We start from the raw sequence: 17006 nt of genomic DNA on the forward strand, positions 1-17006 counted from the left end.
AAAGATTCTTACAGAGCTTAATCCTGGCAGTTTCGCATACTTGTACTAGGCTTTAAATCACTGACGCAGGCCCGGTCACCGAGATTGACAGAGTGAAGTTTTCCGGTTGTTGAAGTCTTGTTGCCGGGGAACTATTCCATCCATTAGATGCCGCTGAATGGAGAGCAGTCCTTAACGTGCGTTGCTCAAGCGCACACCCCGAGAGTCGAACCAGCGCCATTTGATCTTGAAGCTTCTTCTTTCCAGAAGTGACGCGCTAACCAAGTGAGCTATCGGGGCGGACGATTATAATATTATTGGGATGGAATGGAATGGAAGACAGATTTTGGGATGGAAGATGGAAAATGTCAAGTATGGAAAGGAATGGAAGATCTTGATGATGGGATGGAAGACAATCTTCTTCCATCATTAACTTTCTAACGCTTTATCATGACATGCAAAATATTACGTTGCTTGCTGATATAATTCAAATAGTACCGTACTGCATTAGTTACTATAACATAATAATAATAATAATAATCGTGTTTTTATTTGCGCCCATTGCGATAACATACAGTACACTGCGATAACAGATGCGATACAACAGACGACAGGAAGCAGCAAAGTGACATATAGTCTTCGAGTCAGTTGCTCCCCTTAGTTTGACTTGCCATTAAGTGTCTTTGCTGAGACACAGCTGCGTGCTCTGGAGCGGTGTCGAACCCACGTCCTTTCGGACGTTGTGCAGACGTTCTCACCACACGGCTACGCAGCCGACAAAAGTTAGCCCAGTGTAACAGTTAGCCCAGTTGTAACAGTTAGCCCAGTGAGTTCAGGCTATAAGTTTTACTCTTGACGTCTTGTCTGTCTGTGTAGTTCTAGTTCATACAACCACTGACATTAAAGTTGCATTATTGCTAACAAAAAGTGTTCAGAAGTCCTGATACTGGATCCAGGAACATTCTATTTGAAAAAGCATGATGTCTAAGAACTTAGATGCATTGCTGATAAGAGAATATGATCTGGTTAGCCTAGTCAATTAGTGCACAATTACAGCCCATTTTTTTATGTCTTTTCAAATATAAGTAATAAAGTTAGAGTTTTTTTAATTTGCTGCAATTTGAGAATTTTTCTGGGTAATTTTCCGTTCGTCATAAGAGGATGTGACCGTGTTTGCCGAACGACGTATTACATTTTTGCTCTCAACAAGTTAGTTTGGTGGCTGTAAAAAGTTATATATAACTTATATAATACTTTTAAAAAAAATGGTTGATCAATGTCAAGTTTACTTTTAGGCAGTGTTTTTTAGCAGGCAATTTAGTTTGAAGTAAAATGCTTCTGGGTAGTATCTAACTCATGCCCTTGGGATACCAGCCCGAGAAACATCGTACGCGCTGCTGATTCAGTTGAATAAAACTATTGTATTTTTAACTTTTTGAGAGCTGTTTTTTTTTTTTTTTCGCTGAGACTTTTCGGTAATTTTTCAGAAATGACTTTAAAAAATTCGATCACTTTTTATTTATTTCGGTCATTTTTTCTAGTGAAAATATTTCCTTTCAAGTACCGGTAGCTGATACAAACCAAAATTTGCACTTCCTGAGTAGCTACAACATTAAGTTTTGCTGAGAAACGTTTTTTTTTTTCGGACGTTTTGACCAAATTGACTATATTTTTTTGGACATTTTGACCGAATTGAGTATATTTTTTTGGACATTTTGCTAAAAAATCGGTCAATGACCGATAAATGACCGAAAAAAAACCTAGGTTGAGAGCAAGAATGTAATGCGTCGTTCGGCAAACACGGTCACATCCTCTTGTGACGAACGGAAAACTACCCAGAGAAATTCTTAAATTCCAGCAAATCAAAAAAGCTCTAACTTTATTACTCATATTTGAAAAGATGTAAAACATTGCGCTGTAGGCTACTCAAATTAAAAATTGACCACAAAAATGCATCAGGTTTCGGGTCAAAGTTTAGTTAAAAAAAAAGAACGCTTCCGGGTTGTATTGAACTCATTCCCTCTGGAACACCAGCCGGAGTAGTATCGTATGCGCCACTGATCCAGTTGAATATAATTGTCTAATTTAGAAGTTACAAAAAGAAAACAGTATCTATGTAGTGACGTCATGACCGGTCAAATAGTGTTTCAGATTAAAACACCGGAGCCAGTCAAATAACCACTGCCAAAATGTAAACAGGTTGTCATTGTTTTACATCAGTGTGACCTTAGTTACTACTGAAAAAAATCCATATCTTTGAAATCTGCAGCAAGTGCGTTTTATTTTACTGTACATTTTTAATGTCGGCCATTATATCATCCAAATATAACTAATACCGATACTCCAAAAATGGCTGATATCATTGATACCGATATATCAAGGGTGCAACCTAATTCATCCCTTGAACACTTTGTCCCCCGATTTCGGGGGTTGAAGTGTTCAGGGAATGAAATAGTTTGCATCCATATATCGGTACATCTTTAATCTTCATACAACATTACACATTGTTGTCGTTTGCCTAAATATTTGTCATTGTAGTGCATGGCACATTTTAGAAGATTTTTAGTTGAATGAATTTGTTGCTGCAGGTGGCTTGGTTGGTGCGTCAGTGCATGGAAGTTGTTTGCATCGATGCTAGGTTTCTGTGTTAGTTCTCTGTTGTTTGAGAAATTAGCTGAAATTGTAGAAACCAGATAATCACAAGCATGTCAGAAAGCTTAGGCGATAAACCTCCTGGGTCCACCCAACCAAGTGGAACTGATAATCGAAAATTGTCTACTAAGGGAGAATCATTGTATAATATTTTTGATCTTGAAAAAGGTGCATCGCCTGACGAAGTGAAACGAAAGTACAGGTATGTTAAAACTTGATTTGTATGATTTGAGTGTTTTCATCAGTAAATTGTTGATTGAAAGATCATTGATAGCTCCTGATTTAAGAGCAAACGACACTGGGTCTCAGGGTGTGCGCTTTAGCAACACGTTCAGGACTGCCCTTCATTCATTAGCAGCTAGTGGATGGAATAATTCCTTGGCACCAACACCACTTCAACAATCGGAAACTTCACTCTGTCAATCTCGGTGACCAGGTCTGTGTCAGTGATTCAAAGCCTCTACAAGTACGGTATGTGAAACTGCCAGGATTAAGCTTTCCCAGTCCGAGGATAAAGATTCAAAACCAACCAACAAAAATTATAGGCTAATGCACATAATATGTTTTGTTTTGAATATTTGACATGCCGGAGCCAGTATTTTGTTCTGTAATTGCATTTGTTTGTTTTTGGCTTCATCTTTTGTGTTTTTCAATTTTGTAGGAAGCTAGCTTTGAAATACCACCCAGACAAGAACCCGAACAACCCAGAAGCAACTGCAAAATTTAAAGAGATAAATAATGCAAATAGAATTCTGCAAGATGAAAAGAAGAAAGAGATATATGATCGCTATGGGTCTCTTGGCCTTTATATCGCCGATCAAATTGGCGAGGAAAATATGAGTACATATTTTGCTTTGCAATCTCCATTTGTGAAGGTTAGCTATGTTCAATTCTATTTGCTATTGATTTTTGAATGTACAAATTTAGAGCAATGTTGTTAAGTTTATTGTTTTGGGTCTTACAACAACATAAACTTCTATTTGATTTTGTAAGTAACATTGTTCACAGGAATTGGACATGGTATTAAAAACGTGAGCTTGGGTTTGGTTCTCAGACATCTTATCTCAGACAGAACAACGTTCAATTGTCTAATTTAGACTTAACTAGTTTCAACTTTTTCAAAAATTTTCATCAAACTTTATTTTTTGAGATCAAATCAAACATTGGCCACCAAGGAACACTGCTTATTGAGACCAATGCATTGAAAATGTTCACCAAGGCATGCCAGCCAGATAGGTTGTGCAACTTCAGTGAAGTTATTTTCTCTGTATTTTTATTGATAATTATGTGCCTAATCTGATATAAACTTTGGCGATCATGGTTTTCCAATCCTAATAACAGAAGTTATTTTCTCTATATTTTTATCTATGATTGATAATTATGTGCCTAATCTGATATAAACGTTGGCGATCATGGTCTTTAAATCTTCTGTTATTTGACATGCGCAGTGGAGACCAATTGATTTGAGATCAATTTTGGCTTGTATTATACATATATATATACAACTTGTTAAAAGAAGTCTTTCACAAAAAAAGCACTTCGGTACATTTGATGATATGATAAGCAGACAAACAGACTTGATTGAGCAAGCAACAACCCGGCATTTAACATTGTTAAAACAAAATAGCAAACGTTTTCGGCCATGCATCTAATCCATATATATCAAGCCAAACATTTCAAGATATTACAAAGCTCTAAGAATGTTGACTTTATTAATGGAAGGTTAGGTTACTGGTTATATTTTATTTCAACAATGTGTTTACACTGGCTTGTAATCTAGGACTTTGTTTTGTTTGTATTGGTGATAGTTTTGTGCGGTATTCATGTTGTTTATTGTTGAATCAAATACTATCTTCGGTTTTTAGTTTGATGACAGTATAAATATTACAGTGTATTATATATAATATGATTTTTTGTTTCATTGTGTGTGATAATATCAAATTGTCTTGAGCAAAAGAAATGAGGTCAATTTGTCAAAGTTACTGTATGACGTTTTTTTTAATTTTAGTTCTGCATACATAAATTATTATCAATTGATGAAATTCCTTCTCTATGTGAATTTGGTTATTTTTATGACATTTTTTATGAATTATATATTATTATCTGCCGGTACGACCTTCAACTGTTTTGCATTTTGAAATCTCAACTATGAATTATTGTTGTAAGGAAGCAGTTGATCATAATTTTGAAGAGAATTTTATCTATGGTATTTTGTTATAGTGCTTGGGAATCTTTTGCTGCCTCATCACTGGATGTTGCTTCGGATGTTGTTGCTGCTGTTTCTGCTGCTTCTGTTGCTGCGGGAAGTGTAAACCGGACGATGAGGATGAGCCAGATTTCAATGTTAATCCAGATGATCTGATTGATGAAGGTGAGAGCCTAATGGTACCGTGCACTAAATCTAGCCTAGAGAACGTTACTGGTCTGGAGTGATAAATTAATAGACCCTCACTTTCATGGCTGGTGGCACACATAACAAAGTAGGAAAAATTGCAAAACTCTTAGATGTTTACGTTGCTGTTATGTTGTTATGTTGCTTGTGTGAGGTGTCTTCGTAATATGAAACTTCAAAAAGAAACTATTTAGTTGCAAAAAAACGCAAGTTATGCATGATTGTATACATAATGTATATGGGTATAATAATATTTGTTGTATTTTGCACAACATTCGTGTTTTGATGTCATTTGGTTGTTGTTACGACTGCGGGCCACCAGTTTCAGGACTTTGTGCATTCAAATCATGATAGGCTTGTCGGATCTTGGACTAAGACAAAGGCTATTACTAGATCAGTGCAAATAATGCAAAGACATTTGCACGGTTTTGTCGGTGTAACTTTTAATACACAATTTCTCATATATTTTGCTGATATAACTTCTCATCAGTCTTTTCTTTCTGAGAAGGTTGTTTTAACTTTTTTGTTATTTTTTACTAAGTTGTTTCTACAACATTGGAAACTGACATGGGTTGAAGTCATGTTTGAACGTGTGCACTGTGCACCGTGCAGCTTATAATAAACGATTCATGCAATCATTCATTATTCTAACAACAACAAAATCTCACAGCATGGCTGTATTGCCACAACAATAGGTGATTGAAACAGTTTTGCTATAGGCTTAGTTTAAAAACACTTACTTCAACTTGTTCTCATCTAAAATAAAAAAAGAATTGTAAAAAATAAGTATATTTTCACCTTTTCAAATAAGGTTGTTTGAAGTCACTTTTGAACTGCAATATTTTTCAGTAAAAGCATTGCACTTGCAAATGAAAATTATAAATACAGTAGATTAGGCGTCTTCACTAGTTTGGTGGCCACCAGCAAAAATGTTTTAAATTTTTTTGCAGAGTGGGTACACTGGTACACGCCCGGCGTGGCTGCACGTATCATGTTGGCATGTTGGCCTTTCTTTGATCCTGCATGTGCAGTGCAGTAAAAACTTACAACTGATACCGTTGATCTTGTCTGTTACTTTCAAGTGATAAAGTTGAACAAATTGATGGGGTGCGCACTGCGCAGTCATCATCAATCATCAACCAAGTTTGATTATATTATACAGGCCAGGCCCGCAACCAGGGGGGGGCATTGGGGGCATTTGCCCCCCCCGAAATTTTTTGAAAAAATTTTAAGCGTTCTATGCAGTATGAAATGTACTATGAATAGTACGTCGTACACGTAAAGCCATACTATCGAAACCGAAAGTAGGCTACGCTGGTTGGAAGCCATGCTAACGATTTTGTTCGATAAACTAGGCTGGCATCCTCATTATCTGTTACTCAAATTCCAAGCGCGGAATTGGTGTTAAACAAAATTGCCAAATCAAGTAGAAAGTTAGACATTATGCTCTAAATTAAAATGTCATTTTGCATTTGCAAAGTCAACTTCTTTGGGCCTACAAACATAAAAGCTTGTTGAGCCAACAAAATGTTTCAGGATTGTAATTTGTAATTACCGTGTTGAGTTTATTCATATGTATCTGTTTGTTTATGTTGATGTAAATATATGTTATTGATTAATTTATGACTCCAGTCGTGCCAATGCAGTTCGTAGCCTACAAATGTTGTATTTTATTTGTAATCGACTGAGTCGATTACAAATTCGACTGAACACATTACTGTATTATCGTAATTTTCTTCCTCGGGTAGTCATAGCTAAATGAGAAAAGGTTACAAAGGCTAGTTTCCTTTAATGCTGTACTAAACAAAAACGTGATTGACATAAGTTATGACCATTTAACCGTAACATGGTAGTGTCACACATAGGCGTAGCCGGGGGGGGGGGCGAAAGGGGCCATGGCCCCCCCAAATTTTCAAAGTTTGAGTTCCGAAGTTAAACCCTTTTTTGAAATATATAATATAATTTGTAGAAATTTATATCGTTTTTCAAGACATCTGGCTATTAACACCCCCAGAACTTGTTTTAGGCACACAGAAAGACACTAATAAATTTTGTAAATCGTAAATCACGCAAAATTTACGCGATTTACGCTTCTTTTAACTAATCTGTTGAAGCAATTTCAGAATCGCTTAGGCTACTTTGTTGGGTTTTTGTGTAGCTGAGTTTTTTGTGTTCTCTAATTTTAGCCGCAGTTTTTGCCCGTTCGTGTGTAACAGCTACCTTTAATAAATTAATAGCTGTTTATCTGCTAATAAATTTGATACAAATATTACCCTGAAAGTGTTTCCAGAAAGCGCTATAATCCATTATTTGAGTGTAATTTTGCAAAAATTTTCCGGGGGAGCATGCCCCCGGACCCCCATAGAATACGCATGCCTTCGGCACGCTCTAACCCCTCACCAGCTTTATTGCTTCCCTTGCCCCACCAGGATACGTCACTGTACATCAGGTGGCAATGTTTTAAATCAAACACTTTGTTGTTCTCTTCAATTCATCAAATATTTGGCCCCCCCAAATTTTTTTCTGGCTATGCCACTGGTGTCACACACTCTTGTCCCTTATCAATGGGCGTGGACATTAACATAAAAATGTTACAATGCATCATTTTAATGTTTGTTCTTTGATAAAAATTAAATGCCCCCCCCGAAAATATTTGCTGGTTGCGGGCCTGATACAGGCCATAACTTAATCCTCATGTTGAGGGTGTGGGCGGCATGTATGTCGACAGCAAAGTCTTCCTCTCCACACCTCGCGATCTGCTGAGTTGGCAGAGTCCATTTTCAGGGCTACAAGGTCACGTTTTACAAGTTCTTCCCAAGAAAGTTTTGGTCTACCTTGACCCCGCTGTGCTGCGATGTTGACACATCTGACCTGTGAGATCCAGCTAGTGCTGTGCTCAACGTGCCCAAGCCATCTCAGTCTGCTCAATTGGAGGACTTCACTAATGTCTCTTATTTTAGGGTCTGCTACTATTCGGCGAGTCCAATTCGGCTAGTCCGATTCGGCGAGTGCCCTATTCGGTGAGAGCCCTTTTTGGCGAGTTCCCTATTCGGCAATGTTTTGAAATTTTTTTTTAATTATCGGGTACCGTAGCCTAATTATCATTGCGCATTTACATCGTTTTAAATAAGAGTCTAACTATACGACTCTAACTAAATAAGACTCTAACGTTTGAAATAAGACTCTAACCCTAACCCCCACACCTAACCTCTAACCCTAACCCTAAAACGGCAATGATAATTAGGCTACGGTACCCGATAATTTAAAAAAACAATTCAAAAAATTGCCGAATAGGGAACTCGCCGAAAAGGGCTCTCGCCGAATAGGGCACTCGCCGAATCAGATTAGCCGAATCGGACTCGCCGAAACGGGCCATTCCGCTTATTTTAAGCCTGGATAAAAGGGTCTCAAACTGGATGTTGTCTTCAGGCAGATCCATCTTACCATCGCTCTGGCATAAAGTTGTGGGCGCTTGCTAATGTTGCCCACGTTTCGAAGCCATAGAGCATGACACTCCTCACCTTCTGGGTTTGAAAGGGAACAACAAAATGTTTTGTCTACGCAGTGCTTCAATTTATTGTAGTTCGTATGAAATGTATTGCTATCAACTAGTGAAAACACGAAAACGTTATTACGTTAGTCGTTAGCGGTGTTTCACGTCCGTACGATACCAGATTTCGTGTTGTTTTTGGAAAACTTTTCATTTGTTTATGTTTCGCCACAACGTTTTTATTATTAGTCAACCTTGAAGTGATGCGGCGCAAGCTTTTAAATCTTACGACCCTTACCAGGTTTTGAAACTCCAGTGCGTTTTATTCTGGGCTCGAATTGCTCAAATTTCGAAATCTAAATGAAGCAGAATGACCATTTTTATAATTTTGTTGGAAAAGTAACCAACACAGGCCTTAAAGCTCGTGTTTTTTTCCGGCAGCCGTCGTGGCCTACCGAGAGCTCCTTCTCGGCGGCCAAATCTGCGTGCTTGGAGGCCAAAAATACAATAACGATAGCACAAGTAAATAGCATTAAACTTGCATTTAAAATGATCACTTAGCGTTGTTGAAGTCTGGGCGACGTCCTGCAATAGAATCGTTGCACCACGCATTAAATGCTTTATCGGGATTGTAATCCGGTATTGCGGGACCATCTAACGACCTTAAATTGTTTTCACTGCTCGCAGCTCAGTAAATTGTTTCAACTGCATACCGCCTTTCATAAAACCTGACCATTTATTCCGTTATGATGTCACCATTGAGGGTGTGAAGTCACTAACCCACAGCGTTCTCAACTATGAAGACACGTGGTGTACCCACGGATGTCAACTAACCTAGTTCTCCTTTTTAACAACGATTCAATGTCCGACAACATTGAATCGATATGAAAACGACAATATTGCCAGCCGATGTAACTTAGCACTTCGGATTACCACTTCGTTAAAATAAACATCGGGAATTGCAAACAAGGCTTACAGCGCTGGTGATCGCAGCTGTATATATTCAATACAACAGTAGTGACTATGATGCGCTGACCTAATTCTGCGTCACTCTTTGATACTACATATTTTCGTCATTTAATCCACGATCATTCTATTGCGAAATTAAATAATTGGCTAGAAGAAACCGGCGGCCAAACTTGGCCGACGGAGGAGGTAGCACCGGCGGTCATTCAACCACTACTTAGCGGCCATGGCCGCGATGGCCGCCGGCTGCTTTAAGGCTTGCAACACATAAGCTATTTGCGTCAAAACCTAATTTGGTTTTCAAAGATTTTGAAAATACTTCTATCACGAGCAGTCGAGCACCCCCAATAAACAATAACAAGGTTTTTGTTTTGATGAACACGATTCCCCGATTGTATCATCTGCCACTCTGCGGTAGCTTCCTTTAAACATCCGTTTTGATTGCTTTGATTTGCTTCATTGCTGCCCAGGAAGTGTTTGGTTCAACGTTGGTGCTCAATCAGCGTGACATTACAGCTTAGTCTTGTGTGCGACCTCAAATACTTTCTAAGTTTCAGTCGGTAATTAACTACCCAAACTTGAAAAACCTTTGTCTTTAATATTGTTTCAACGTCTGCAGGTTGTAAGAAGAAGAACAGTAAGAAGAACATAAGTATGTTGCTAGCTGGACTGTTTTGTTAATTTAATTGGATCTGTGGGGCCTGTGGCTAGCAGTGATCCATTGACTCCCCTCAATCTGATGCGTTTGTGACATATTTATTATACAGTATACAATTAACTTGATTGCGCTTCTGACGTGAACGATTTACTGATCCTCCGAACATTTGTTTGCGTTGATTCCACGCTTAATGATCAAAAGAGCATTGGGCGATTTTTCTTAATTCGATAATTGAGAATACTAGAGGTCGATAAAAGCTCAGTTGTTAAAATGAACACCAGTTAAAATCTGAGTTAGCGGCATTACAAGTTTACGATTTTTCATGGTCGTTTGGCTTAGTTTATATAACTCTGCAAGTTGCAACTGAGATTGTGATATCAAACCGTATCGAATCTTCATGTATTGAACCCTTCGAAACTCAAGCTCAAAAAATAATCAGTCACATCATACAACAAATCGTGCTTTGTTCATTTGAAACGCGTCGGTTTGAATGACACTTTTCCCACAACTCATCTTACCTTGTCATGGTTTAGGTCAGAATCGCAGGTCGTACCAAGGCACAGCCGACGAAAGCAATCCCGTTACGAGCCAGCCCATAGTGTTAGGACCACCTCCATCTGACCAATAAACTTCGGTGACTTTCCTTGCACGGCCTTGTATAGCTTGTATTTACTAACCACAGTTGATTGCGACAATAATTTGCTTTGGATTAATTCAGTATCTTACATTGTGAGGCCCAGTGGAAGCGAGCTAACAACTGCAAAATGCAAATGTTCACATTTCATTCATTAAATCACCAATTATGTTGGGATAATGACGTTTCTCGATATTTGGTGGGACAAGACCACTTTGTCACTTCCAGCTCGTATTTTATTTCGTCAAAAACTCAAGATCACTGAACCTGTGGGAGCCTTCACGATGACATCTGGTGCATTGAAATAATAAGCGAGTGGTGATAATTAGATTCACACCTCCCCGTGTGATTTCGTTAGTTTTGCAGCGGTATCATTTAATCAAGAAGTTTATTGTGTCACATTAGCTAGCAGCTGGCATGGCTTGTAGTGGTAATTCTAACTGTCAGCATTGCATGTTTCATTTGTTTGAAGAAATGATTTTAAAATGTTTTGCATGGGTTCTTTCAATTCTCTCTGCGGCATAAGCGATAGGGGTTGATGCATACAATAACCATAGACAAACAAAACAAAGTAACCTTAGCAGGTTTAACATGCTGTGTTCCACAGAGATATAACATGTAGATAATGTTATATTTCTGTGTATCACAGCATCTTAAACCCGCTAAAGTTACTTTGTTTTGTTTGTCTATGGTTAAACAAAGCAAACTCTCTACCAAAGCTTTACAATAAACAGGGTGGGAGCACGTTGGCAAGGACATTCCAAATGTGTCTGTTCAAGTTTGTGATTCCATTACATGGGAAACTTTTTATATACAAAAACTAAAATCTGGAGCTAAGCGATACCATTGGGCAGTTGGTCGGGTTGAGTAACGCAACTCTGTTACAGCACTGCACCAACACGTACACGATGTTGAGAAAAAGTATTTTTTATGCTTATGGTGCACTGGGTGATCATAATGAAAGCGGCACAGTTTACTTGGCAAATCTCTTTGCTGTAGTGGTTCTAATAAAGCATCTCTGTGAAGTTAAGCTTTCCTTGTGTTCGCATTCTAACCCTGCACATTCAACTGCTTCCTGCAGGCCACATTCTCGATGCTTCCTGCATAACCACGCAGCACGAACGGGCATCGATTTTTGCAGCCACTCTGTGCAAGCAACTGGCTTCCTTGGGATTAAACGAATTATTATTGATCGCTGGCAACGGTTGCCAGATTTCGTGGGATTTGTCTATTTCATTGTTGTTTAATAGAAGCTGCAGCCCCACACTAGAAAAGCCACTAATTTGCAGATAACGTTTCAAGTTTTGAGTTCATTGTTAAATTTCTCCCCAAGATTGTCAGGAGCTGTATCGTATGACATCATTAAGGGGTTGTTTGGACCGTTATTTTGTGTTGCATGTGAGTTGTGTGTAGAAAAACAAGGAAATTCCGTCACATCAATAATAATAATCTTTCATAATCTTGCAATAAGTAGAGCAGTGGTTCTTAGCTTATGTGCTACTACACACCACTGTGCTGAGCAATTCTAACAAGGCGGTCGACTTGCACACATTAAATTATCTTGCAATATCGTGCATCATGAATCTAGTGCTGAAAATCAAAATGAACGAAGTAGAATAGAAAAAAACGTCTCTGAAAAAGTAATTTTTCTAAAGAATTGACCGGTTTCTGTAATTGATTGAGTTTCGCTTTTAGCAGCATTGGTCGTTGCTTACTTCACATGATCGTTGCTATCACAATGTATTAACGATATATATGTTTTAGCCTGATGCTGCGAGTTTGCTGTGGAAATAGCGGATTGCACTTGCTTTCGGAACACAATTCCCTGGTCATGTGCAATGACGAGGGAACGTCATGGCGAGGGAACGTCATAGCACATGACTAGGAAACTGTGTTGCGAAAGCTAGTTGTTCTATTCGCTGCCAATTACCATCAGCGAACTCGCAGCATCAGGATAAAACAAGTCTTTAATATCTACATTGTGCACTGAAGTAAATGTCTTGTAAATATCCCCACAATTCCAAGACAACAACTGAACATTGTAACTTTACTTGAACTATATGTTTGTAGGGTTTTTAACTACATGTTACAGGTACATGTTACATGTTCATACTACTGTTTCGATATTGTAACAACGTTGCTGGTTGGAGTCTCCGCTATCATTCGTCTTTGCCTTCACTCCCACTAGTCACTAGTGAATGTTATTGTGAATGTTGCCTTGTTTGCATACAGTGGCACTGCCATCTTACTAGGTTACAACAACCTTCGTTCATTCAATATCCCCGATATCTTTCATGGCTCGTTTAAGCGTTATGTTCTGTACGGAAGGATTAATTATTAAACAAGTTTGTTGACATTGCCACTGGTTGCGCATACTTTAATGTCCAACTCTTGTTCCGTGTTTTGGAAGAAAGGTGCTTCACCATGTTTTCGATAGCTTGGTATAGTTTGCAATTTCGTGTATCAACGTTGAATCAATGCAAAAAATTCTTACTAGCTGGGGAGCACAATTTATAAATGCGGTGTTGGGTTGTGTTCTGCAAGAATCATCTTGTTTGAATGTGTGATGGTTAATTTTTAGTTGATTTTTTGGTGAAAACGTATTTTCTACTTTGTTCTACCTACGTTCCATTTGTCTTTTTCAATCATCGCTTGTCATTTCTGCACAAGTGTAATAGCTACTTGAACTCGACATAGTTTAGTGGTGATGCTACCAGATAGATTCTACGCATCTGTCCCTGGGTTTTCTCAAAAGAAACTCTGGACCCTAACCGATTGGATCGCCTGATAATTTTCCTTCCGTGTTTTATCCGGTTCAAGGGACTTTGTTTATCAATTAAGTTTTCAAAAACTAATTAAGCGTGGTAGACGAATTTTGAAGCAACCAGTGTGAGGAAACGGTTGCATCATTGTTTGCTGATATTGATATTTGCAATCTGACTGATTAGCTGCACATGTTCTTCCTCTCTGTGCATTGAGAACAGCCATCTACTCATCGATTGCAGTCATTTAGTGATTTTAATAATATTTAATTAACAACTTCCCTGACAGCAAATGAACCGTTTTTAGATTATTTCTACGTCTACAGACGTTGAATCAATCTAAAAAACGGTTGATTTGCTGTCTGGGTTACAATCACCAAGTTACAATTCTCCCATTTACTTTCCACTTGTGTATGGGAGCTACATTAACATGTATATAATAACAACATAGTTGTTACATCATACTGACGCACATTTGACTGTGGCTCCAGTAACCATGCGAATGTACGTACGAAAAACACGTCAATAGAACACCAAGCAATATTGAAGGTTGTTCATCCCCAGCCAGCAGAACTGGTCCTTTTTACATTAATTCATCGTTTGCAGTTGCAGACGTTGAATGAATGTAAAAAGGACCAGCTTTGCTGACTGGGTCTTGTGTCTGCTAGCTTTCGGAATGGCCCGTTTCGGCGAGTCCGATTCGGCTAGTCCGATTCGGCGAGTGCCCCAATCGGCGAGCGCCCTTTTCGGCGAGTTCCCTATTCGGCGATTTTTTGATTTTTTTTTTTAAATTATTGGGTACCGTAGCCTAATTATCATTGCCGTTTTAGGGTTAGGGGTTGGAGTTTAGAGGTTAGGGGTAAGATGTTGGGGTTAGGAGTTGGGGTTAGGGGTTGGGGGTTAGGGTCTTATTTTAGGGTCTGCTGCTATTCGGTGAGTCCGATTCGGTGAGTTCCTAACCTCTAACCCTAACCCCAAACCCCTAACCCTAAAACGGCAATGATAATTAGGTTACGGTACCCGATAATTAAAAAAAAATTGAAAAAATCCCCCATTAAGGGATCGGACTCACCGAATCGGACTCACCGAAACGGGCCATTCCGCTTATTTTAACATTTAGCGTCGTTAAAACGATGTAAAAGCGGCAATGATAAATAGGCTACGGTACCTCATAATTTAAAAAAAAAAATTGAAAAAATCGCCGAATAGGGAACTCGCCGAAAGGGCTCTCGCCGAATCGCACTTACCGAATTGGACTCGCCGAATCGGACTCGCCGAATAGTAGCAGACCCGCTAGCTTTATATTTCCCAGTTCTATTTTTTGTCTGCAGGAGTTGAACCAATGTAAAAAACAAGTGATTCGCGATTTCGGCCGTTAATACTGTTCTCTAAAGTTCTTAATTTTGTTTCAGATGATGATGACGTAGTTGTTGTAACGGAAGCCCCCCGTTCGAACAACCCCTCTAAACCGACCACCACCGACGAAAAGGCCCCTCTTACAGCGGCCGAGGAGTACCCAGACTACAAGTCCAACGGCGAATCCAACTGATCTACCCGTTGAGTTGTCAATATATGCACATATGTAATGTTATCTTGAACCTTTATAATGTGTTTAAAGAGATTATCTGATGGCTGTTGCTTGTGCTTGCAACCTCCCTCCCCCAAATAGCAAGTCAGTCGCTTTTTTACAAAAACGACCGATTTCCTGTCTAAGACCCAACGGTTCTTCCAGTGATGCCACCACCCGGCAATCGTGACCTGCAGTCCTGCACTGTAATGAGCACAAGGAGTTGAAGCATTTTAGTAAAAGTTTATTCCGGATATTTGTGAGGACGGTGCTAACAAAACTTTAGCTGGGACTTTCCTTTGAAGATTGTTCGTCGTGTGTTCCGGAAGAGTTACGATACCACCCCAGCCCGCGAATTATAACTTTTTACATTGATTAAACGTTTAAAGACGTTTATATATCATGGTAAGAAAGGACTGTTTTAGGCCTGGGGTTCGTACTATTTTTATATTCATGCTCACGATCCGTGCGTTCACTGATGCGCAGCGTTGGGGTACTTGCAGTGTACGATGTGTAAGCGTTGCAGTGGACAGGTACGTGTCGCTTGCTATTGCGTCATGCACTACGCCCTGTGCGCTTCGAAGAACGCGATTCAACGAATATTAATCAATTTAAATGTAAAAACTCAAGTTTACACTATCCGGTGGTGCTTTGTGGTCGATTCTATTTGAATCGGCTTGAAACCATGAAAACTTTTTATATTTTTCCGTTTGTTCACGTGGTCTAATGTGTTTGTGACGTTTGTTGATGTTGTAGCTTTGCCATGACGTCATGTCCGCAGCATCGCACCTCTCGGTGATTGGTCGCGGCGGTTTGCGTCCACTTTGTGAAACTTGAAACCAGTCAAAGGGAATACTTCCAATAGTTCAGTTTTTTTCATCGTTTGTCCAGTTGGCGGTCGTTGGTGATCATTCGACTCCAAGTCATTTATTGTGCTTCTGTGTGTCGTCGGGGGCGTCGCTGCCGCAATTTATTTAGCGTCATAACGCGTTGTCTTGATGTTATAATGGCGTCAGTTTTGCTATATAATTATTGTGCTAACCTGATGTCATATTTGCGTTGGCCAAAACTATATATATTTTTTGAATTGTTTAACGTTTGCATAACGATGCTGGTCAAAGCCGTAATCACATAATTCCAGTTTAATTTCATCATGTTCAATATAAATTGTTTTTTACACTTGCGGCTACTTGACACTGTGGCATTGCTTTTGGTGGTGTCAGATCAAAGTAAATACATTTTCAAAATACAAAATACACGTTCATATTTCAGAGCTTTCACAACTTTGAACGAAGTCGTTAAATTGTGTGCTTGCAAAACTGGGTGGTATTTCATGTTTGTATGAAACCTGGCTTTCCTTCCAGAGTTTCGCCTTGCCGACAGACGATAGATTCTTGTCTGTTCAATTACTGTTTCTAGCACCGCCCAAAACCTATCTCAAACTATACCTGCAACACAGGCGCCTCGAAAGTAATTTCAGCTAAATATGAAGCGAACTGTGGGCCTCGTTAAAAATGGTTTGAGACACTGTTGGTAGCCTTTGTGACTACAGAGTGTCATCAGATCGTTTGAAGTTTACTTGAAGATGACATTTGCTGTCACAATCACCACATTGTTGCATGTTTCACTGTTGCATCCGAAGTTGATTTTCTAAACATTCGTGGCACCTCCTGGCCGAACCAGTGCACTTGACTTCTGTTGAAAGTTACACGTTGGATTGTGAATGAAGCACTTGGCTTAATCTCTTAATTATGAAGTTGTGTCCTCAAAGACTTGTGCTGATATTTCAACCAATTTGATTATATTTCAGGGACTAGCATGATACCGTTAATTTCTATCAATATTTGCTTTGTTTAAAATGCAAGTTTTTCTTGTCGTTTGTCTTCAAGTAAATTCACAAATTGAA

At 39.0% G+C, this 17006-nt stretch overlaps 1 protein-coding gene across 2 annotated transcripts; it reads left to right on the forward strand.

Annotated features, from left to right (window-relative positions):
* Nucleotides 1–2558: 2558 nt before the first annotated feature.
* Nucleotides 2559–17006, forward strand: LOC145770399 (dnaJ homolog subfamily C member 5-like). 2 transcript variants are annotated; one of them, XM_082582034.1, is made up of 5 exons: nt 2559–2833; nt 3293–3506; nt 4852–5002; nt 10671–10771; nt 14946–15079. In XM_082582034.1, exons 1-4 carry the CDS (start codon nt 2685–2687, stop codon nt 10763–10765), a joined length of 609 nt encoding a protein of 202 aa, XP_082438160.1. In that variant the 5' UTR covers nt 2559–2684; the 3' UTR covers nt 10766–10771; nt 14946–15079. The 2 variants fall into 2 exon arrangements, with proteins under 2 accessions (XP_082438160.1, XP_082438159.1); XM_082582033.1 differs by lacking the exon at nt 10671–10771 and having other exon boundaries at nt 14946–17006.

The sequence above is a fragment of the Aplidium turbinatum genome, chromosome 5 (genome assembly GCF_918807975.1).
Source record: "Aplidium turbinatum chromosome 5, kaAplTurb1.1, whole genome shotgun sequence".
In the NCBI taxonomy this organism is placed as follows: Eukaryota; Metazoa; Chordata; class Ascidiacea; order Aplousobranchia; family Polyclinidae; genus Aplidium; species Aplidium turbinatum.